The 24,093-nt window shown below is 42.6% G+C and overlaps 1 protein-coding gene across 1 annotated transcript in view; it reads right to left on the bottom strand.

Annotated features, from left to right (window-relative positions):
- The window catches only part of LOC121269136 (protein Wnt-9b-like), a 41,859-nt gene that overhangs the window by 2,855 nt on the left and 14,911 nt on the right, over positions 1-24,093 (bottom strand). The window contains exon 3 of the mRNA XM_041173622.1: positions 3,334-3,599. Coding sequence (XP_041029556.1) covers positions 3,334-3,599 — 266 coding nt within the window. The remainder of the gene's footprint in view (positions 1-3,333; positions 3,600-24,093) is intronic.

Below are 24,093 nucleotides of genomic sequence, written 5' to 3'. Positions count from 1 at the left end.
CCATATGACAATTAGTCTTCTTGTAAAATGGCACTTCAGAAATGTACACATTTTGGAGGTTATATTGATTTGATGCAATTGTGTAGAGCATGTGATAGCAAATTGGCAGCCGGTTTTATATTTCTCCCCATTAAAGGAAATAAAAATTAAGAGAGAGGTGTAAAACCGGCTGTTGCTTCACTATCATCCATCTACATTATTATATGAAGCCAAAATGATCCCCTTGCCTTCACACTGTTTTTCCAGAATATGTTGATCATTAATCCATATATGAACAGCTCTGGATTTCCATAAAATCTTTATTGGAAAATTCACATTTAATTAGATTTTGTATACTAGATGAAAATTAGGTAATGTCTGTCATCCAAATGATGATTTGTGCTCTCAACCCATTTCACATAATTAAATAAGTACAACTAAGGACTGATCAATGAAATGTGAGCACAATGCTATAATCTTAACACACAATGGACAGGGATGAAATAGAGCACATTTTTGAGATTTATTTTTGAGACAGTTTTCTCTTTTTTTCCAGGGTTTAATTACAATACCAAACTTTGATACTGCAAAGGATTCAAATTCAAATCGAGCTAAACCCTGAGCTATTTGCCTCAGTTGATGCAGTCACTTTAAACCTTCCTGTTCTTTCACCTTGGGGCCTGTATTTGAATCTAGCCCACATGAAATTACTCTCACTCCTGTCTGTAAGGGTCATCAACTAAACTGATTGAGGGCAATTCCAACCCAGTTTAAGCCACCACACTTGAAACTACTCGTAATTTGAACCAACATGCCTTAAATTGGAGTCATACCCATATATGTCCTTTTATGATTGGTCTGAAAAATGGAAAAGATGCAATGAGGAGGTGCTTTTTGAACATGGTGAAGGGTTACAGGAAGCATGTTGAAAGCAGTGTACACGGTGTCATGCCCAACATCTGATGTCAAGGCCATGGTGCTGACAGCAGAATGGAAAATCATCCATACCAACATTAATATACCTCATCCTGATGAACACCCACAAAGAAATTAACAATGCAAATTTGAAAACTCCATACATCTGGAAAATAAGCTTTTTGAATTTTAACATGTAAATTGCTTATAATACCTTCCCGCACTATTTTAACAGAGACTTTAACCTGCTTCTACCCCTTTGAATAAAAGACAACAAAGATATAGTGTCAAGATTCTAAGTTGTAATTTACGTGGGATTCCAAAAGGTTTACTTACTTTTTATTTTAGGTAAACCCACTTTGAACAGGTATAGCTTTGATAAACCAGTACGCACAACTTATCCCAGTCAATGGTGGATTAGAGAGGCTTCAAATCCCAAAGTGACCATCTCTAGTTTCCTAAAAGCATTGCAATGCTTCACTCTCTTTGCATAAACATGCTTTATCCTGACTAATGCCTTATTTGCAGTCCTTTGCAATCAGTCAGTAAATACACTTCAGGCAATGTTCCTTATCAGACCGACAGCTAACCTCTGCTCCCATCCTCGTACTATATTGGTACTTGGTACCTAGTAGCTGCAATTAAAGCACAATGAACCTGGGCTAGAAGGTACTATTAACATACAAACTTTCAATATTTTCTAGTATGAAATTCCTCTGGCCATTAATTTAACAGACAGATTAACCCCATGGGCTATATTGTACTAACATCACACAGCATTATTATCCCCAAGGAGAGGTTTCTTGGTATTGATAACTCTCGACAGTTGAAGATCTTGGTGTTTGTCAATTTTTTTATTACTTCCCTTTGTAAAATAAAACTGTTTATAAACTGGAAAGGTTTTAGATTGACTATAATGCTGTACCGACTGATGAAACAATAGCTTTCTTGGAATGCAGTGCACATCAAGCACAAATAATTCAACTTGAGCAAATATCAAGTAAGGATCCTAGGAATTCTTTCTGATTTACCTACATTTTTTTTCAATGTTTTTGCAGTTTTCCTTTTTAATACTGTGTGCCAAGAGTAAAACTGTGGCACGTAGAATTAACTGAGCTTGTGCAGGCTCACACTTGCAGTTCCCCACCAAATGAATTCCTGATCTCAGCCTGAGGGGTGGGTAACAGCAAGCTGAGCCCTAGCATTTTATGCAACATGGAGTCTTTGAAGAAAAGGCAGGAAAATAATTTCCAAACCATCATCTCTTCATACAGCAGCAACTCCTCAAGTTCAAAAAGTTACATTGATCAGGAACCCTGATTGTAGGCTATATTTTGTTTCATCCTTAAAGTACAGCCTGTCTGAAGTTCGAAATGGAGACCTTATGAATGCAAACTCATTTAATAGAGCTTCAGATAACAGGAGCACAGGTCAGGAATTCTATTACAGAGGTCAACAGGTTCAGCTCATTGTTCTGTTCATTCATTTTAATGGAACAACATGTTGTACGTTGACCCAAATGCCCATTTCCTCAATAGACTTGCAAAGCTCTCTATCAGAAAATTTGTAAAAGCTGCCCTATAATCAGCAAAGCCAATGTGAGATGGAAGGAGAAGAAAAGAGGACATGTGCCTCAGAGTCTAGATTATGTCAGCAAGTTTCACATTATCACAAATAGTAGAAATTAAGACTGTGTTTTTGAATACAGGTGGACATGACAGAGCAGGAAAAGGGCAAGTTCGGAAGAGGAAAGGTGAACAGACAAATTTAACTACTCCACACAGGGAGTGATGAATGCACAAAGCATTGGTCAGAGAAATGGTATCACTGGACAAATACTGTCAGCAGGTTCAAATTCAGAAAGGAGTTGATAGTTTCCTGTCAAAAGGAATTGATTGGGGACCTCAGAGATGCAGCGTAATAAAGGAAGGAATGGTAAGACGCTGCAATGGGCCAGATGGATAACAGTGGTCGTTTCCTTTGTTGAATGGCCCTATGTCCTGTTTTACAGACTCTTGAAGGATCATGTGACAAACTTAAGTGCATGTGAACCAACACAACAAGTGTAGTAAAATACCACTGCAAATTGGTCCAAATTGGATTCAGTTAAGTGGTATGAAAATACTCACTGGGATCATTCAGGGAAACAGAAGGGCAGTCGAAATGCAAAGCAAACTTTATAATGCTCCCATGAGTTGCCCAACTAATGTCCAAGAAGTTTATACATTTTATTTTTCACTTTTTTTTCTAACTTGCTAAACTTGACTTTGGACCCAACTTCCCAGAAAGGAAAGAGGAGCTTTGTAAATATGTACATGCATAGCAGAGCCCAATCTCCCTGATCAGAACTGTTGACATATAGCTTATAAGGGAGCTGCAGTCTCAAACCAATTGTATAACAGTGTAAGCAGTCTCTACAGAAAAGGTGGAATGCCTCACCTTGATGCCCACATTGGTATTGTGCATATCGACCCTAGCTCTCAGGTCCTTGCTGGCTTTCCTCTGTCCCAGGAAGTGCTTGATAAATTTAATGCTGTATTTGAGGTTGTCCCCACAACCACCCCACTGCCATGCTTCTCTGTTCTCCAGGTCTGGGGACTCGTCACAGGTGCACCGCTCCATGCGGCCTGAGCTACAAGCTTTTGCCAATGAATGTGTGAGTCCAGCTGAGGAGATAGCAAACAGGAAGGCAGTCTCCTTAAACCCTGAAAATGAAGGGAAAAAAATGATTCACACAAAATTGTATTAAAAGGCAGCAGAGCTGGCTCCAAGTGGATGGGGTCATATATTTCAGCTCATTGTGTGACAGGTTAAAAAGGAACTGCAATCATCCTATTTGTCATAAATTCATCATCATTTAAAGAGCGAGTTTACTGTGTAAAACTGATGGTCTGAGGAAGCATGAAAACTGTTTTGTGAGAAGCCCATCACTCCTGTGCTCACTCAACTATACTGGCTTCTGGTCCAGCAATGCCTCAACTTTAACATTCTCATCTTAATGTTCAAATCCCTCAATGGCCTCGCCCTTCTCTATCTATGTAATCTCTTCCAGTTCTTCAACCCCTTCAAGAATTCTGTGTTCCTCCAATTCTGATCTAATCATCCCTGATTAACTTTGCTCCACCACTGGCGGCCTTGCCTTCAACTGTACAGTCCCTGAGCTCTGGAATTCCCTTCCCAACCTATCTTCTCTCTTTCAAGATGCTCCTTTCAGCCAACCACTTTGACCAAGCTTTGTCCTAATATGTCTCAAGTGTTGTCTACAACTGCCCCTTGGAATGCCTTGGAATATTTTACTACTTTAAAAGCATTCTAGAAATTCAAGTTGTTGTTGTTGAGTCCCAATGCAGTGATATCAGAAATTCCATTCCACAATTTTATCAAAAATAGACTATGGATGGGACTTGCTGTTCAAAATTTTAGAGTGAGTCTTCGTGATGTCATTGAGTGGAAACATTTACTGCCAGACTGCTCTTGGTAAACAGATATAAAGCAAAATTGCAGGAGCAAAGGGTTTTTGAGAGAGACATGTAGCAACATTACAGTTACATTGACATTTTGAAGCTATGAGAAAGAGCAAAAAGAATGATGATTGTTTGATTATAATCGATCAGACTTAGAACTTGAGCTGAACACATTGAATTCAGTTGACAAAGATCGCACAGGTAAGCATAGAGGAATGAGACCATTCAGCCCAACTACCTCACCCACCCATAGAAACCTACAACCTCCCCGTTACAAAATCCAGCTGCCCTGTGAACAAGAATTATCTCAAAGCCATATCCAAAAGACCATTCCACCTTACAATCACTCTTTGCATGAAGAAATACTTCCTGAAATTAGTACCGAGCTTGCCTTTTGTATCTTCGTGCCTTTGTCCCACAGTCATGATTTCTTCCCAATATCGCTCTAAAGTAATCTTTACTATGCTACTTATTGGCCTCCATTGTTTTCCTTTAGGATATGAAGAATCAACCACATAATCTGGGCCCAGTGTCAAACATAGTCCAAACCTGATTTGATGACAGGTTCCCTTTCCTGAAGGACATTGATGAACAAATTAGATTTTTATAATAATCCAACAGCTTTCGTGGTCATTTCCTCTGCTGGCATAAAAAATACCAGATATACCAAATTCAATTTCACAGCTTGCCTCAGTGGCATTTGAATTCACAACCTCTCAGTCGATAGCCTGGTATTATAAGCAAAATGAAACCATACCCATATATAAAATATACTAATTGTATTGTTTTCAAGTGATAAGCTGTTAAATATCACACAATAATCTTGCAGTGATAACATTCCAATAATTAAAGATGCAAGCTCATAAAAAAGTGCAATCAGTTCATTTAAAATCCATCCTATCAGTGCTTCGTGATCTCTTATAACAAAAGATAACACATGCATCCTTTGTCTTTTTAAGCCTTTCAGTCTTTGCTGACAAAAGGTCATCAACGTGAAACATTAGCTCTTGACTCTCTCTCCACAGATGTGGCTGGAGTTGTGTATTTCCAGTATTTTCTGTGTTTTTATACATTAGGATTGCTTACTATGCAGATGATTTAGTGAACGTTAGCTACATGGTAATAAGACCCAGCCCTCAGGATGGACAAGGCTTCCCATCAGCACAACCAGATGGAATATTCTGCCAATCACTGCCAAATAGTTAAAAGTGCATAGAATTTGCAGTCCTGTCCAGCAGGTCAAAGCCAGAGTTTATGTTCCACACAAGCCTCCTCCTACCTTATTCTATCTCACCCTATTTTAACTTTCTATTCCTTTTTCCCTCTTATCAAGCTTTTCCTTATAGGCATCTATGCTATAAAAACAGCAAGTGCTGGAAATGTTCTCCAGGTATAGCAGCATACGTGGAGAGAGAAATAAAATTAACATTTCAAGTCGAAAATTAATCTTCTTCAGATGGTGGAAAGTATGTAGATTTTCTTATTTAAATTCATTCATGGGATGTGGGCTTCGCTGGCTGGGCCAGCATTTATTGCCCATCCCTAGTTGCCCTTGAGAAGGTGGTAGTGAACTGCCTTCTTGAACTGCTGCAGTCCATGTGGTGTAGGTACACCCACTGTGCTGTTAGGGAGGGAGTTCCAGGATTTTGACCCAGCGACAGTGAAGGAACAGCGATATATTCCCAAGTCAAGATAGTGAGTGACTTGGAGGGGAACTTCCGGGTGGCGGTGTTCCCATCTATCTGCTACCCTTGTCCTTCTAGATGGTAGTGGTTATGGTTTTGGAAGGAGCTGTCTAAGGAGCCTTGGTGAATTCCTGCAGTGTATCTTGTAGATGGTACACATTGCTGCTGCTACTGTGCGTCGTTGCTGGAGGGAGCAAATGTTTGTGGATGTGGTGCCAAACAAGCGGGCTGCCTTGTCCTGGACGGTGTCAAGCATCTTGAGTGTTGTGGGAGCTGTACTCATCCAGTAAGTGGGGAGTATTCCATCACACTTTTAACTTTTGCCTTTTAGATGGCTTTAGGGAGTTAGGAGGTGAGTTACTTGCTGCAGGATTCCTAGCCTCTGACCTGCTCTTGTAGCCAAAGTATTTATAAAGACTCAGACTCAGATGTCTACAGCACAGAGGGAGGCCATTTGGCCCATCGTGTCCATGCAGGTCAACAAAGACCTGACTACACTAATCCCATTTTCCAGCACTTGGCCCATAGTCCTGGAGGCTATGGCAACACAAGTGAATATCTAAATATTTTGTAAATATTACGAGAGTTTCTGACTCCCACCACCCTTTCAGGCAGTGAATTTCGGACTCCCACCACCCTCTGGGTGAAAGAAATTCTCTTCAACTCCCCTCTTAGCCTTCTACCTCTTACCTTAAATCTATGCCCCCTGGTTAATGACCCCTCCACTAATGGAAAAAGTGCCTTCCTCTCTACCTTATCTATGCCGCTTATAATGTGGTTCATCCAGTTTAGTCTCTGATCAATGGTAACCCCCAGGATGTTGATAGTGGGGGATTCAGTGATGGTAATGCCATTGAATGTTTTGGGACAATGGTTAGATTCTCTCTTGTTGAAGATGGTCATTGCCTGGAACTTGTGTGGCACCAACATTGCTTGCCACTTGTCAGCCCAAGCCTGGATATTGTCCAGGTCTTGCTGCATTTGGACATGGACTGCTTCAGCATCTGAGGAGTTGCAAATGGTGCTGAACATTGTTCAATCATCAGCAAACATTCCCAATTCTGACCGTCTGGTGGAAGAAAGGTCATTGATGAAGCATCACGTGGACTGAATTAAATTGTCTGAAGACTGGCACCTGTGATGCTCGGGACCTCCAGAAGAGGCTGAGATGAATCATCCACTTGGCAATTCTGGCTGGAGATTGTCGCAAGTTCTTCAGTCTTATCTTTTGCACTGATGTGCTGGGCTCCCCCATCATTGAGGATGGAGATATTTGTGCAGCGTCCTCCTCCAGTGCATTGTTTAATTGTCCACCACCATTCACAACTGGATGTGGCAGGACTGCAGAGTTTAGACCTGATCCATTGGGTGTGGGATCACTTAGCTCTGTCTATCACTTGCTGCTTATACTGTTGAGCATGCACATAATCCTGTACTTCACCAGGTTGATGCCTCATTTTAAGGTATACCTAGTGCGGCTCTTGGCATGCACTCCTGCACTTTTCGTTGAGCCAGGGTTGATCCCCTGGCTTGATGGTAATGGCAGATATGTCCGGACATGAGGTTACAGATTCTTACAAATATGATGGGTTTTATGCCATTGAAAGGTGCGGAAGAACAAAAGTGAAAGTCTGGGATAGATAGATAGAATCAACAAGAGGGAAAAACATACTTAACCTCATCCTCACCAACCTGCATGCTGCAAATGCATCTGTCCATGACAGCATTGGTAGGAGTGACCACCTTATGGAGACGAAGTCCCGTCTTCACATTGAGGACATCCTCCATCATGTTTTGTGGCACTACCATTGTGCTAAATGGGATAGATTTCAAACAGATCTAGCAACTGAAGACTGGGCAATCATGAAGCGCTGTAGACCATCAGCAGCAGCAGAATTGTATACAACCACAATCTGTAACCTCATGGCCCATCATATTCCCCATTCTACCATTACCACCAAGCCAGGGGATCAACCCTGGTTCAATGAAGAGTGCAGGAGGGCATGTCAGGAGCAGCATCAGGCATTGCTAAAAATAAGGTGTTAACCTGGTGAAGCTACAACACAGGATTACTTGCATGCCAAACCACATAAGCAGCAAGTGATAAATAGAGCTAAGCAATTCCTCCACTAACAGATCAGATTAGATCTAAGCTCTGCAGACCTGCCACATCCAGTTGTGAATGGTGGTAGACAAATAAACAATGCACTGGAGGAGGAGGCTGCACAAATATCCCCATCGTCAATGATGGTGAAGCCCAGCACATCGACGCAAAAGATAAGGCTGAAGCGTTTGCAACAATCTTCAGCCAGAAGTGCCGAGTGGATGATCCAACTTGGCCTCCTCCAGAGGTCACCAGCATCACAGATGCCAGTCTTCAGCCAATTCGATTTAGTCCATGTGATATCAAGAAATGGCTAAAGGCACTGGCTACTGCAAAGACTATGGGTCCTGACAATATTCCAGCAATAGTACTGAAATCTTGTGCTCCAGAACTTGCCATGCCCCTATTCAAGCTGTTCCAGTACAGCTACAACTGGCATCTACCCAGCCATGTGGAAAATTGCCCAGGTATGTCCTGTACACAAAAAAGCAGGACAAATCCAAACTGGCTAATTACCGCCCCATCAGTCTATTCTCAATCATCAGTAAAGTAATGGAAGGGGTCATCAACAGTGCTATCAAGCGGCACTTGCTTAGCAATATCCCGCTCGCTGAAGCTCAGTTTGGGTTCTGCCAGGGCCACTCAGCTCCTGACTTCATTACAGCTTTGGTTCAAACATAGACAGAAGAGCTGAACTCCTGAGGTAAGATGAGAGTCACTGCCCTTCACATCAGGACAGCATTCGAGCAAGTGTGGCATCAAGGAAACCCACAAAACTTGAGTCAATGGGAACAGTGAGAGGAGAACCGGGATTTTTACAGTTTAAAACAGCAAGAGGAGAGCCGGGAGTTTCACGTTTTCAAACAGCAAGAGGAGAGACGGGAGCTTCACCTTTTCAAACAGCAAGAGGAGAGACGGGAGTTTCACAGTTTAAAACAGTGAGCTGAGAGCTCGGTCACAGAGAGCGGATCTGCACAAGAAGGGCAGCAGTGGCGGGGGATAAAAACTGGCACAGAGAGCCCCTTCAACCCGCTTCTACCTGGCAGGGCCAAAGTGTGATGTCACAGCATAACAGGTAGGTGATTGGTGGGTATCTCTTCCATGTCTCTTTTGATTGGCCAAGTGGTTTACATCAGGAGATGTTATTTACAGCTGAAAAGTACAGTTAAGAAATTCACTTTTAAAATATTTAACATCCAAATTAATTAATTAAATAGAATAGAGGTGGCTGGGCTGGAGATTTGTTGTAGCTGTAATATGTGGTAGACGCCAGTGCGATCCACAGTGACCACATCTGCAGCAAGTGTTGGCTGCTCGAGGAACTTCAGCTCAGAGTTGATGAGCTGGAGTCCAAGCTACGGACACTGCGACACATCAGGGAGGGAGAGAGCTACATGGACACTGTTTCAGGAGGCAGTTGCACCCCTTAGATTAATTACATCAAATTTGGACCATGGTCAGGGACAGGAGGGTGTGACTGCGAGTGAGGCAGGTATGGGGATCCAGAATTTAGCTTTGAAGGAGCCTCAGCCAGTGCCCTTGTCGAATAGATACGACATTCTTGCTCCCGGTATGGATGAGGGCACAGACTGCACGGGGATGAGCAAACGGACCACAGCATCATAGTACAGAGTGCCATTCAAGTGGGGGGAGAAAAGAGAAATGTAGTAGTAATAGGGGATAGCATAATTAGGGGAATAGATACTGTTCTCTGCAGCAAAGACAGAGTCCCACAGGCTGTGTTGCCTACCTGATGCCAAGGTTAAGGACACCTCTTTGGGGCTGGAGAGGAACTTGGAGTGGGAGAGGAAGAATCCAGTTGTCGTGGTCCACATAGGTACCAATGACATAGATAGGACTAGGAAAGAGGTTCTGCTGAGAGACTACGAGCAGCTGGGAGCTAAATTAAAAGGCAGAGCCACAAAAGTAATAATCTCCGAATTACTAACTGAGCCACGTGTAAATTGACGTGGGGTAAATAAGATTTGAGAGGTAAATGCGTAGCTCAAAGATTGGTGTGGGAGAAATGGATTCCCATTTATGGGGCACTGACACCAGTACTGGGGAAGGAGAGAGCTGTTGCGTTGGGACGGGTTTCATTTGAACCAGGCTGGGGCCAGTGTCCTGGCGAATTGTATAACTAGGGTTGTATGTAGGCCTTTAAACTAATTAGTGTGGATGGTGGGGGGGGGGGGGGTTCAATTGAAGGGAAGTTTATAAAATCAAAAGGAACAAAGAGTGCAGAGTTGCAGGTTAATGAAAAGGCGAACGATAATCAAAGGTATCAGTGCGGTGGTGAGTAGCAATATAGGTGCTGTAGATCGTGATGTGAAGTCAGTTTGGGCGGAAATAAGGAATAGCAAGGGGAAGAAATCAGGGGTGGGAGTCATCTATAGACCCCCGAAGAGTTGCATCACTGTAGGACAAAGTATAAATCGAGAAATAATGGAGGTGTGCAAGAAGGGCGCTGCAATTGTCATGTGATTTTAATCTGCATATTGACTGGACAAATCAGATTGTCAGGGATAACAGAAGATGAATTTGTAGAGTGCATCAGTGCATCAGTTTCTTAGAGTAATATGTTGCAGAACCTACCCCGGAACTGGCTATTTTAAATCTAGTAATGTGTAATGAGGTGGGATTAATAAGAGACGTTGTAGTTTAGGATCCTCTAGGGGGTAGCGATCACAACATAGTAGGATCTCAAATTCAGTTTGAGTGTGAGCAACTGGGGTCTCAAACCAGTGAACTCAACTTAAATAAGGGTAATTACAGAGGTATGAAGAAAGAGCTTTCTAAAGTGGGCTGGGAACTAGGAGGAAGGTCAGTGGATGAGCAGTGACAGACATTTAGGCGGAGATTTCATAACGCTCAGCAAAAATTTATCCCAGTCAAAAAAAAGGGCTCAATGAGAAGGTTGAACCACTCATGGTTAAGAAAGATGGTCAAGGAGAATATCCAATCAAAAACTAAGGCATACAAAGCGGCGAAAACTCGTGGTAGGCCAGAGGATTGGGAACTTTTTAGAGCCAGCAGCGGGTGACTAAAAAACTAATAAAGAGGGAGAAAATTGATTATGAAAGTAAATTGGAAAGAACTATAAAAACAAACAGCAAGCCCTTCTACGGGCATATAAAAAAAAGAGTAGATAAAGTGAGCGTGGGACCCTTGGAGGATGGGACTGGAGAATTGATAATGGGGAACAGGGAAATGGCAGAAATTTAAACCAATATTTTGCAGCGATCTTCACAGTGGAGGACACTGTAAACATCTCAAAGATGTCAGATAAGCAAGGAGCTTATGGGAGGAAAGATCTTGTAACAGTCTCTATCACAAGAGACAAAGTTTTTGACAAACTAATGGGACTAAAGGCAAACAAGTCGCCAGGACCTGATGGCCTGCATCCAAGGGTTTTAAAGGAAGTGGTTACAGAGATATTGGAGACATTGGTCAAAATATTCCAGACTGGATTCCGGGAGGGTCCCAGAAGATTGGAAAACCGCTAATGTGATGCCCCTGTTCAAGAAGGGAGGGAGACAAAAAGCAGGAAACTATAGGCCAGTCAGCCTAACAACTGTCGTTGGGAAAATGCTGGAGTCCATTATTAAGGAAGAAATAGCAGGACATTTAGAAAAGCTTAACGCAATCAAACAGAGTCAACACGGTTTTGCGAAAGGATATAACAAGCAGTTGATAAAAGTGAAACCAGTAGATGTAGTGTATTTGGATTTCCAGAATGCTTTCGATAAGGTGCCACACAAAAGATTATTGCACAAAATAGGAGCTCATGGTATCGGGGGTAACGTATTAACATGGAGTGAGGATTGGTTAACACAGAAGACAGAGAGCAGGGACTAATGGTCTTTTTCAGATGGGAAAGATTTAACTACTGGAGTGCCACAAGGATCAGTCCTAGGGCCTCAATTATTTACTATCTATATTAATAACTTGGAGGAGGGGGCAGAGGGTAATGTATCCAAATTTGTTGATGATACAAAAATAGGTGGGAGGGCATGTTGTGATGAGGTCATAAGGAATCTTCAAGGGGATATAGGCAGATTAAGTGAGTGGGCAAAAACTTGGCAGATGGAGTTTAATGTAGGGAAGTGTGAGGTGATGCACTTTGGTAGGAAAAGTCAAAAGGCAGGCTATTATTTAAATGGAGGGAGTCTCCAAAAAAGTGCAGCACAGAGGGATCTGGGTGTTCTTGTGCATGAAACAAAACGTTAGCATGCAGGTGCAGTAAGTAAGAAGGCAAATGGAATTTTGGCCTGTATTGCTAGGGGGTTGGAGTTTAAAAATAGGGAAGTCTTGTTACAGAGTGTACAGGGTGTTGGTTAGGCCACACCTGGAGTACTGTGTACAGTCTTAGTCCCTGTATTTAAGAAAGTATATACTGGCATTGGAGGCAGTTCAAAAGAGATTCACTAGGCTGATTCCTGGGATAAAGGGGTTGACTTATCAAGAACAGCTAAACAGGTTAGGCCTTTATTCATTAGAGTTTAGAAGAATGAGGGGGCTTGACAGGGTTGATGTTGAGAAGATGTTTCCACTATTAGGGGAATCTCAAACTATGGGACATCGTTACAGAATAAGGAAACCGCATTTAAAACTGAGATGTGAAGAATTTTTTTCTCTCGGAGGGTAGTGAATGTCTGGAATTCTCTACCCCCAGTGAGTTGAGGAGGCTAGATCACTGAAAATATGTAAAGTGGAGGTAGGTAGATTTTTGAAATATCGGGGAGTTGAAGGCTATGAGGAGCTGGCAAGAAAGGGGAGTTGAGGCCTGGGGCAAATCAGCCATGATCTTATTGAATGGCAGAGCAGACTTGAGGGGCTGAATGGCCTACTCCTGCTCCTATTTTTTATATTCTTATGTTCTTATGAATCAGAGGGAAAACTCTCCGTTGTTTGGAGTCCTACCTATCAGAAAGGAAGACGGCTGTGGTTCAATCATCTCAGCTCCAGGACATCACTGGACAGGACATTAATGCAGGAGTTCCTCAGAGTAGTATCCTCAGCCCAAACCTCTTCAGCTGCTTCATCAATGACAACCTTCCATCATAAGGACAGAAGTAGGGATGTTCGCTGATAATTGCACAATGTTCAGCGCCATTCGCAACTCCGATACTGAAGCAGTCCATGTCCAAATGCAGCAAGACCTGGACAATATCCAGGCTTGGGCTGACAAGTAGCAAGTAGCATTGGCACCACACAAGTGCCAGGCAATGACCATCTCCAACAAGAGAGAATCTAACCATTACCCCCTAACATTCAAAGTTATTACCATCACTGAATCCCCCTACTATCAACATCCTGGGGATTACCATTGACCAGAAACTGAACTGGACTAGCCATGTAAATACTGTGACCACAAGAGCAGGTCAGGGGCTAGGAATCCTGCAGCAAGTAACTCACCTCCTGACTCCCCAAAGCCTGCCCACCATCTACAAGGCAAAAGTCAGGAGTGTGATGAAATACTCTCCACTTGCCTGGATGAGTACAGCTCCCACAACACTAAAGAAGCTTGACATCATCCAGGACAAAGCAGACTGCTTGATTGGCATCCCATCCATAAACATTCACTCCCTCCACCACTGTCGCACAGTAGCAGCAGTGTGTACCATCTACAAGATGCACTGCAGGAACTCACCAAGGCTCCTTAAGCAGCACCTTCCAAACTCACGACCGCTACCATCTAGAAGGACAAGGGCTGTAAGACAGTTGGGAACACCACCACCTGGAAGTTCCTCTCCAAGCCACACACCATCCTGACTTGGAAATATAACCCCATTCCTTCACTGTCAATGGGTCAAAATCCTGGAACACTCTCTCTAACAGCACTGTGGTTGTGCCTACACCATGTTGGCTGCAGGGATTCAAGAAGGCAGCTCACCACCACCTTGTTAAGGGCAATGAGGGATGGACAATAAAAGCTGGCCCAGCCTGTGACACCAACATCCCATGAATGATTTTTTTTAAATTCAAGGGTGGGAGAAACTAGGTGGCAAAGATGTCACGGAACAAAAAGCAAAAGGAGTGCAAATGGTTGTAGTCAAGAAACAAAGCATTTGTCCATGATGAGCGTGAATGGCAGAATAATAGACAGCTCTGTATGAAAAAAAAAACATGAACACAAGATTCAGACCAGCACATAACAAAAAAACAGTATCAAAATACAGTATAGAGTTCATGGTCTGAAATTGTTGAACTTAATGTCGAGTCCAGAAGGCTGTAAAATGCCTAATCGGAAGATGAGATATTGTTCCTCAAGCTTGCGTTGAGCTTCACTGGAACATTATAGTTGATCAAGAACAGAAATGTGAGCAAGGTGGTAAATTAAAATGGCAAGTGACCGACAGCTCAGATCAAGCTCTGGACTTAATGGAGGTATTCCGCAAAGTGGTCACCCAATCTGCGTTTGGTTTCCTCAGTCTAGAGGAGACCACATTGTGAGCAGTGAATACAGGATACTAAATTGAAAGGCAAACAAATAAATCACTGCTTCACCTGAAAGTGGACCGTGAGGGGAGAGGAGGTCAAAATGGCCGGTGTTATGCCTCCTGCGAATGCATGGGAAGGTGCCACAGGAAGGAGACAAAGAGTTATGGGTGATTGAGGAGTGGACCAGCATGTTGTGGAGGGCATGGTCCTTTTGGAACGCTGACAGGGGAGAGGAGAGGAAGATTGGAGTTGGTGGTGGCATCATGCTAGTGGTGACGGAAATGGCAGAGAATGTTCCTTTGAATGTGAAGGCTGGTGGGGCACAAAGCGAGGGCAAGGGGAACCTTATTGCAGTTCTGGGGGGAGGGGAAGGGGTGACAGCAGAGCAAAATTGCGGGAAATGGTAGAATATGATTGATGTCCCTGTCAACTCCAGTGAAGAGGGGGGTGGGGGGTGCTATTCCCTGTTAAGGCAAAAGGAAGTCATGTCAGAAGCACTGGTGTGGAATGTTGCAAGATCAGAACAGGTGCGATGGAGACAGAAAAATACTGGGAGAATGGAATGGAATGGAGTTTTTACAGGAAAGAGGGTGTGAGCAAGTGTAGTCAAGGTAGCTGTGGGTGTCAGGGTGTCAGCTTATAATGAATATTAGTAGACAGCCCATCCCCAGAATCTCTGCATCTTTGCTAGATGCCTCAACTACTCTATGTAGCAAGCACAGTAGCAAGTTCCACATTGTAATCACTCTCTGAGTAAAGAAGTTTCTCCTGACACCTTTATTCCATTGATCTCTTACCTTTAAGGTTCTTAGTTCTAGACACACCCTCAAATGGAAACATCATCTTTAACAAATGCTTTCATAAGTTTAGGTCACCCCTTAGCCTTCCCTTTCCTAGGGAAAAGAGTGTCAGCCTGTTCAATTTTAAAAGCTACCCCTTGGGAAGAATTTTCTCCCTGTCGGGAGGGCTGAGCAGGAGCAGGCGCACAGCCGATCGCCACCCACAATCGGCTGCACGCCACCATTTTGCCAGTTAAGGCCAGCCCAGCGTGACGCACACCTGGAAGCGCTGAGCGCTCCCTGTGCGGGCGGGGAGAGGAAGGAGGCTGAGTCGGGGCTTGCGCTCTTCCGCACTCACGCGCAAAAGAATGCAGAAATCCCCCTGAGGCAGGGAGCTGCCTCAAGGAGTTTAATTTCATTTTGAAAAATTAAAATAAAGAAAAAAAAATAATTTCAGATATGTCCCCTCATGTGACAGTGCCACATGAGCTGGGATATGTCAATGAATTTTAATGAAAAAAAATGTAATTTATTAACCCTTCATGAAACCTCATCCTGCCCGTGGATGAGGTTTCATGAAAAAAGCAAAGGTCGCCTGGGCTCTTCACCTGCCCGTCAACCTTAAGGTTGGACGGGCAGCTTTGTTAATTATTTTAATTAGTTTTTAAATGGCCTTAAAAGGCCTTTGACAGTTCAGCGGGTGCGCAGCCAACCCCAGTCCATCCCAACTCGCTGAGTAGAAGATTCAGGCCCTTTGAGCTTTTCAGTCACAGTTTTTTAAGTTTAGTATGAGAAAGCATTAATTCAACTCTTGTTTGTAGCTCACTTCCAAGTGCCTATAATTCTACATATTAACCCTATGAACCCCCCAATTGGATAATACTCAAAAAAAGCAACCAGTTTGTTACGATAAGTTGCTGAGCTCCCGCTAGCTCATTCTCAATATCATCCTTTTGCATAATATTTGTATAAATGAACACATATTTGCGCAAATCTTTACTGCACAATTGTTTACATGGCCTTAAGGAGATTTGTGACTAAAATATGACGTAATTTAATTGGTCTCCATATTCTGAAATAATCATACGATTTACATCAGAGTGTCGAATTTATCCATACAGAACAATAGTTACAATACGCTAAAGAAAGACTTACATTTATACAGCACCTTTCATGATCACTGGACGTCTCGAAGTGCTTCATAGCCAATGAAGTACCTGTTGCTTCATAGCCAATTGAAGCGTAGTCACTAGCAGCAGCCAATTTGTATACAGTAAGTTTCCACAAACATTAAAGTAATAATGATCAGATAATTTGATTTGTTGATTCATTCATGGGGTGTGAGTTTTGCTCACATGGTCAGCATTTGTTGGCATCCTATTTGCCCTTGAACTGAGTGGCTTGCTCTGTGCTTTCAGAAGCAGTTTAGAGTCAACCACATTGCTGTGGGTCTGGAGTCACATGTAGGCCAGACCAGATAAGGATGGCAAATTTCCTTCCCTAAAGAGCCTTAGTGAACCAGATGGGTTTTTATGACAATCAATGATAGATTCATGGTCACCATTACCAGAAACTTTAAATTCCAGGTTTTATTAACTGAACTTAAATTCCACCAGTCACCATAGTGGAATTTGAACCCATGCCCCCAGAGGATTATCCTGGGTCTCTGGATTACTCGCCCAGTGACATTACCTGTACACCACCATCTCTGTTTTTGTGATGTTAATTGGGGTATAATTATTCGCTAGGACACCAGGGAAACTCCCCTGCACTTCTTAAAAATAGTGCCATGGGATCTTTTACACTCATCTGAAAGGGTAAATGGGGCCTCGGTTAAACATTTCACCCAAAAGATGAAATCAGGCACCTCCTCAGTATGGTTGGCCTTGACTCTTGTGCTGAAGTGGGGCTTGGATCGAGAACCTTCTGATTCAAATGCACAAGTGCTGCTAGCTGAGGCACAGTTGACATATGATCATTTATGTAACTGGAAACTTTGGAGTCAAATTCAATTTTGCTTTTTTATATCTTAAAATGGGTTCGGTATTCATGAAAAATTATTCAACAAATTCTTTCTGATTTACTTATGGCTATATCAAATCCTTTGCACTTATCACTTATGCATGACATCACCATGAGTAAAAGACAAACTATTATTTAGTTCATGAAGACACTGCCCCTTTAAGGCTTTCACTTTTATAGTTAACTTTGTCAAAAAAAAGGGGGGAAACTATAAACCAGCTATTGATCAATAGCTCTATGCTCTTTCTCTAAACATGGCAATGTAAAAGAGTACTAATTTTGTTCCTATAATGATTTAGGTTTACTTAAGCTTTGGTACATGTTTGGGGACTTGTTTTATACTCCTGTAAATGCATTGACTGTTGCAGCACTATCTTGCAGACTAGAGAAGTCCCAGATTGCATTCTTAGTTGCAGCAGAGCCAGCTGGTCTCAGCCAGGTGTGTGGGAATGGAACAGTTGACCTCAGCATCCCCAGGCTATGCAGTGGGCAATAAAACCTGCAGGGTTCCTGAACCTGATCACTATCCAGTGACCCCTGCCCCTGATGGAAAGCACACCTGTGTAAGGATTTCCAGAATGGCTGATGCTTACATGTCCAAATAACCCGCAGACATTCTTCCTTGGAAATTGCTGGGGTCCCACTCTGCTGTCAAGAGTGGAACCCCGCCCATCATTGACCAAGGCCAGAAACCCTGTCCCGAGTCCCAGGGTGGGCTGATTTCCATAGTCAGGCCTGTCTGCCAGTGGCTGCAAGGGCACACCAGTTGTAGTCATTCCTATTCAAAACTGCCTGCCCTTTTAAAGTAGAGTGGAGGGCCCCTGAGGCCTAAAATAACTGAAGCATTTTTTTTAAAAACGCTTCAGATGCCACAGCAGCCAATCCCAACTAGAGAAGGCAATTGATCATCTCAAGCAGTCAGGATCCAACTCATATTCTGGACACCACTCAATGTCCCACACTCCCCAGCCCCCAGACATGAAGGGGGCATGTCCTCTCCAGCCCATTAACTGTGGAGGCTCTGTGGCTAGAGTCACGTGAGAAGAATGATCATTCTTGCATGGTAGGGCTGTTGGCTCCTATAGAATGGCAGCCCTGCATGAATCATTGCATTTATGAGAAGAATGGAAGAGAATTGATAAGGGAGACCCAAAAGGTGGACAGTGTAAAGATTTAACTCATTGTTGGGGAGGATCTTGAGCTGTTTCTGAAGTGACCGACAGCGTGGCAGGGGGTGGGGAGGGGTAAATACACATTCACCTTTGACAGAATCATGGCACAGCCTCTCGACAAGAACGTCACTTTGGCATTTCAATCCTGCTTTCTTACTTGTCGTGAAGGATGAGGAACACAGGGCTCAGTTTACACCAGTTCAGGTAACCATGTAGAAGGCCATATACAAGACATGTTGTGTGTTAGATCAGAGCAGGGAGAGGGGTGGGGGGTAGTGTTGGAGCAAATGTTTTCCTCCCTATTCATTAAGTGCTCAATTTTACCCACTGCGGGGGTAGTTGGAGATACCATCCCTCCCAGGTTACCAATCACTATGGTCAGATTCTCAACAGCCCTGGTAAAGGTCTGACAAATTGTTATTCCACCCAGTCACGGTTAGTGAATGATCCCAGGAAGAAAGGCTGGGGGCTTTTTCTAACAAATAATATGATAATCCAACATTTTAATTTTCTTTATGTTAATAAAACAAAAAAGGACTTTCCTAAAACTAATTCTCAACCAAAATCATCATCATATTATGCTTTGGATTAATTCCAAATTAGAAAGTTGGAACTCAAGAACACAAGAAATAGGAGCAGGAGTAGACCACATGGCCCATCGAGCATGCTCCACCATTCAATATGATCATGGCTGAGTTGGGCTTCAACTTCACTTTTCTGCCCACTCCTCAAATTCCTTGATTCCCTGAGAGGACAAAAATCTGTCTATCTCAGCCTTAAATATATTCAATGAAGGAACACCCACAACTCTCCAGGATAGAGAATTCAATGAGTCACAACCCTTTGAGTGAAGTAATTTCTCTTCATCTCAGTCCCAAATGATCGGCCTCTTATCCTGAGACTGTGCCCCCATGTTTTAGATTCCCCAACCAGTGGAAACAAATCTCTCAGTGTCCACCCTATCAAGCTCCTTCAGAATTTTGTATATTTCAATGAAATTGCCTTTCATTCTTCTCAACTCCAGAGAACATAGTCTCAATTTACTCTCGTTATAGGACAACTCCCTCCTAACAGGGGCCAATTTAGTGAATCTTTACTGTACCATTTCCAATGCAAGAATATCCATCCATAAATATGGAGACAAAAACTGCATTCAATATTACATATGTGGTCTCACCAAAGCCCTGCACAACTGTAGCAAGACTTCTTTATTCCCATACTCCCAATCCACTTGCAATAAAGGCCAACGTGTTATTTGCCTTCTTAATTGCTTTTTTTTAAACTCATTCAGTGGGTGTGGGCTTCGCTGGCTAGGCCAGCATTTATTGCCCATCCCTAATGGCCCTTGAGAAGGTGGTGGTGAGCTGCCTTCTTGAACTGCTGCAGTCCATGTAGTGTAGACATACCCAGAGTGCTATTGGGGAGGGAGTCCCAGGGTTTAGATCCAGTGAAGGAACGGCGATATATTTCCAAGTCAGGATGCTTTGTGCCTTGGAGGGGAACTTGCAGGTGGTGCTGTTCCCATGCAGCTGTTGCCTTTGTCCTCCTAGGTGGTAGTGGTCATAGGTTTGGAAGGTGCTGTCAAAGGAGCCTTGGTGAGCTGCTGCAGTGCATCTTGCATATGGCACACACTGCTGCCACTGTGCACCAGTGGTGGAAGGATTGACTATTTAAGGTGATGGATGGGGCATCAGTTAAGCAGGTTGCTTTGTCCTGGATGATGTCAAGCTTCTTGAGTGTTGTTGGAGCAGCATTCATCCAGGCAAGTGGACAGTATTCCGTCACACTCCTGATTTGTGCCTTGTAGATGGTGGATAGGCTTTGGGGAGTCAGGAGGTGAGTTACTCGCTGCAGGATTCCTAGCGTCTGACCTATTCTTGTAGCAGTAGTATTTATATGTCTGGTCCAGTTCAGTTTCTGGTCAATGCTAACTCTCAGGGTGTTGAAAGTAGGGGATTCAGTGATGGTAATGCCACTAAATGTCTAGGGAATGGGTAGATTCTCTGGAGATGGTCATTGCCTGGCATTTTTGAGGCACAAATGTTACTTATCGCTTATCAGCCCAAGCCTGAATGTTATCCAAGTCTTGCTGCATTTAGACACAGACTACTTCAGTAGCTGAGGAGTTGTGAATGATGCTGAACATTGTACAATCATCAGCGAACATCCTCACTTCTAACTTTATGATGGAAGGAAGATCATTGATGAAGCAGCTAAAGATGGTTGGGCCTAAGACACTACCCGAGGAACTCCTGCAGTGATGTCCTGGGACTGAGATGAATGACCTCCAATAACCACAACCATCTTTCTTTATACTAGGTATGACTCTAGCCAATGGAAAGTTTTCCCTCTGACTCCCGTTGACTTCAGTTTTGCTAGGGTTCCTTGATGCCACACTCTGTCAAATGCTGCCTTGATGTCAAGGGCAGTCACTCTCACCCCACCTCTAGAAGTGTTTGGACCAAGATTGCAATGAGGTCAGAGGCTGAGTGACCCTGGCAGAACCCAAACTGAGCATGAGTAAGCAGGTTATTGCTGAGCAGGTGCCACTAGATGACCCCTTCCATCACTTTGCTGATGATCAAAAGTAGATTGATGGGGCCGGGTTGGATTTGTCCAGCATTTTATGAACATTTGTTACTGGACCTGCACGCTAACTTTCTGTGTTACTTGTATGAGCACATCCAAGTCTCTCTGAACATCAATATTTACAAGTTTCCCACCTTTTAAAAATATTCTGCTTTTCTATTCTTATGACCAAAGTGAATAACCTCACTTTTCCATATTACACTCCATATATCATCTTGTTGGACTGTCTTTATTCAGATTACAAAACAATAATATGGTTCTAGGCACCCATTACAATTTAAGATGTTTTGAATATTGACTTCTCTTTTGCTTTTCTTCTCAATAGTTCTCCCTCATCTCTTAACAATTGTTAAGATGCTATTTCACTAACAACCTCTACCTAATAGTGCCTCAGTCATATGTCTATTTCCTGTATGAGTCTAGCCCATTGAATATCAGCTGATTGCTGATCAGGGAATTCATCACAGCCAAAGCCAATCCTACTCTCACCTGATAGCCATGCCCATCTGCCTTTCAGATGGGACAATTCAATAGTGATCATGAGCTGGCTCCCAGGCAGTTCCCCCCACCCCACCACACTTTCTATTCCAGGGTTGCTGAGATCAACTCTAAAATACCAATGGCTGCCCAGCATGACATCTGCTAACCCAATGCAGACTGGAAGTTGAATATGGTACCTTCAAGTCAGTATAGTATAGTCCCCCACACAGTGGTACATTTACCCACTTGACCAGCAAGGGAACTGTTTTTAGTATTTATTATAGCCCTAGAATAAAATTGAGGGATAATTGATTTATGCACAAAAAGTTTATTTCTTTCCGTTTGATAAGACATTAAGTAATTTAACTTCAATCGCTGAGATTGGAACTCAATGGGCAATATAGGATCGCCTGCAGATCATATGCAGTGGCTGGTATTCAATTCCATTGACTTCAATGTAACTGAATATCAGGCACTGCATTTAAGGAGTGATCAATCCCATACTGTCTGTGCTGTGGCATTATCCAAAATGAATTTCTATCTGTTCATAAGAGCAAAAGTTCATAAGAAATTGGAGCAGGAGTAAGCCACTTGACCCATCAATCCTGCTTCTCCATTTGATAATGTACAAGGATACCCAGATCCCTCTGTACTGTAGCATTCTGCGGTCTGTCTCCATTTAATTAATATTCTGCTTTTCTATTTTTCCTGTCAACATGGGCAATATCACATTTTCCCACATTACAATCCATCTTACCTAACCTATCTATATCTCTTTGCAGACTCTTTGTATCCTCTTCACAACTTACTTTCCTACCTATCTTTGTTTCATCAGCAAATTTAGCTACAATACAGTCTGTCCTTCATCCAAGTCATTAATATAGATCATTAATAGTTGAGGCCCCAGCAATGATCCATGTGGCACCCTACTAGTTAGTTTGTCAACCTGAAAATAACCCATTTATCCCAACTCTCTGTTTCCTGTTAGTTAGCCAATCCTCATGCTAATATGTCATCCCCGACACCATGAGCTCTTATCTTGTGTAGTAACTTTTTTTAAATGGCATCTTATCAAATGCCTTTTTGGAAATCCAAATATACTGCATCTACTGTTCTCTTTTATCCACCCTTGTTATATCCTCAAAGAATTCTAATAAATTTGTCAATCATAATTTCCCTTTCGCAAAACCATATTGGCTCTGCTTGATTGTATTATGGTTTTCTAAGTTTTCTGCACCACCTCCATAATAATGGATTCTAGCATTTTCCCAATGACAGACTAATAGGCCTGCATTTAGGCCTACATATGCAGTTTTCCAGTCTGCTGGGACCTTTCCAGAATTTAGGGAATTTCAGAAGATTAAAATTAATTCATCTACTATCTCTGTACCCACTTCCTTTAAGACCTTAGGATGCAGGCCATCAGGTCTATGCATTAGTTTTCCCAGTACTGTTTCCTCTAGCGATCATGTGTTTTGAATTCCTTCCCCAATGTTGTCTGTTGCTTTCCTATTATTCTTGGAATGCTTTCTGCATCTTCTTCAGTGAAGACAGATATAAAACACTTGTTCAAAGTCTCTGCCATTTCCTTGTTTTCCATTATTAATTCCCAGTCCCGCCCTCTAAGGGACCAATGCTTACTTGAGCTACTTTCTTTCTTTTCATCCTAATAGAAGCCTTGACTGTTTTTATATTTCTTGCTCGTTTTTTCTCATACTTCAATTTCTCCCTCTATATTTTTTTTATTCATCCTTTGCTGATTTCTAACATTTTCCAAATCTTCTGGGTTACCATTAATCTTTGCAGCATTGTACATCTTTTCTTTCAATTTGATACTAACTTCTTTAGTTAGCCACAGATGGTGCATCCTTCTCATAGTGTCTTTCTCAATTGAATATATCTTTGTTGAGAAATATGAAATATCTCCTTAAATGTCTGCCACTGCTTCTCTACCATCTAAGCTCTTAACCTCTTTTCCTAGTCCACTTTAGCCAACTCTGTCTTCATACCATCGTAATTGCATTTACTTAATTTTAAAACTCAAATGTCACACCCTCAAACTGAATGTGAACCTCAAATATGTTGAATAATTGTACAGGCTGAGACTCCTCCATTGCTACCTTCTGGATCCCCATACCTACCTCAGTCACAGTCACACCCCATTGTCTCTGACCACAGACCAAATCTGAAGTACCTAACCTAAGGGGTATGGCTGCCTCCTGGAACAAAATATCCAGGTAACTTTCCACTTCTTTGATGCATCATCACAGTGTCCAAAGCTCAGACCCAAGTTCATCAAGCTGCACACATTTACTGCAGATGTGGATCACACTGAGGTCCACCCTCTCCCACAAGCTATTGCTATGTCACATCAACTACTCTGCCATCTTTATTGTGTGTAATTCAACCAATTAGGTTTCAAGTTTAGAAATATCATTCAATTGTTGTCTGGTTATTCCA

The sequence above is a fragment of the Carcharodon carcharias genome, chromosome 23 (assembly GCF_017639515.1).
Source record: "Carcharodon carcharias isolate sCarCar2 chromosome 23, sCarCar2.pri, whole genome shotgun sequence".
Lineage (NCBI taxonomy): Eukaryota > Metazoa > Chordata > Chondrichthyes > Lamniformes > Lamnidae > Carcharodon > Carcharodon carcharias.
This window is presented reverse-complemented; position numbering and strand designations above follow the sequence as displayed.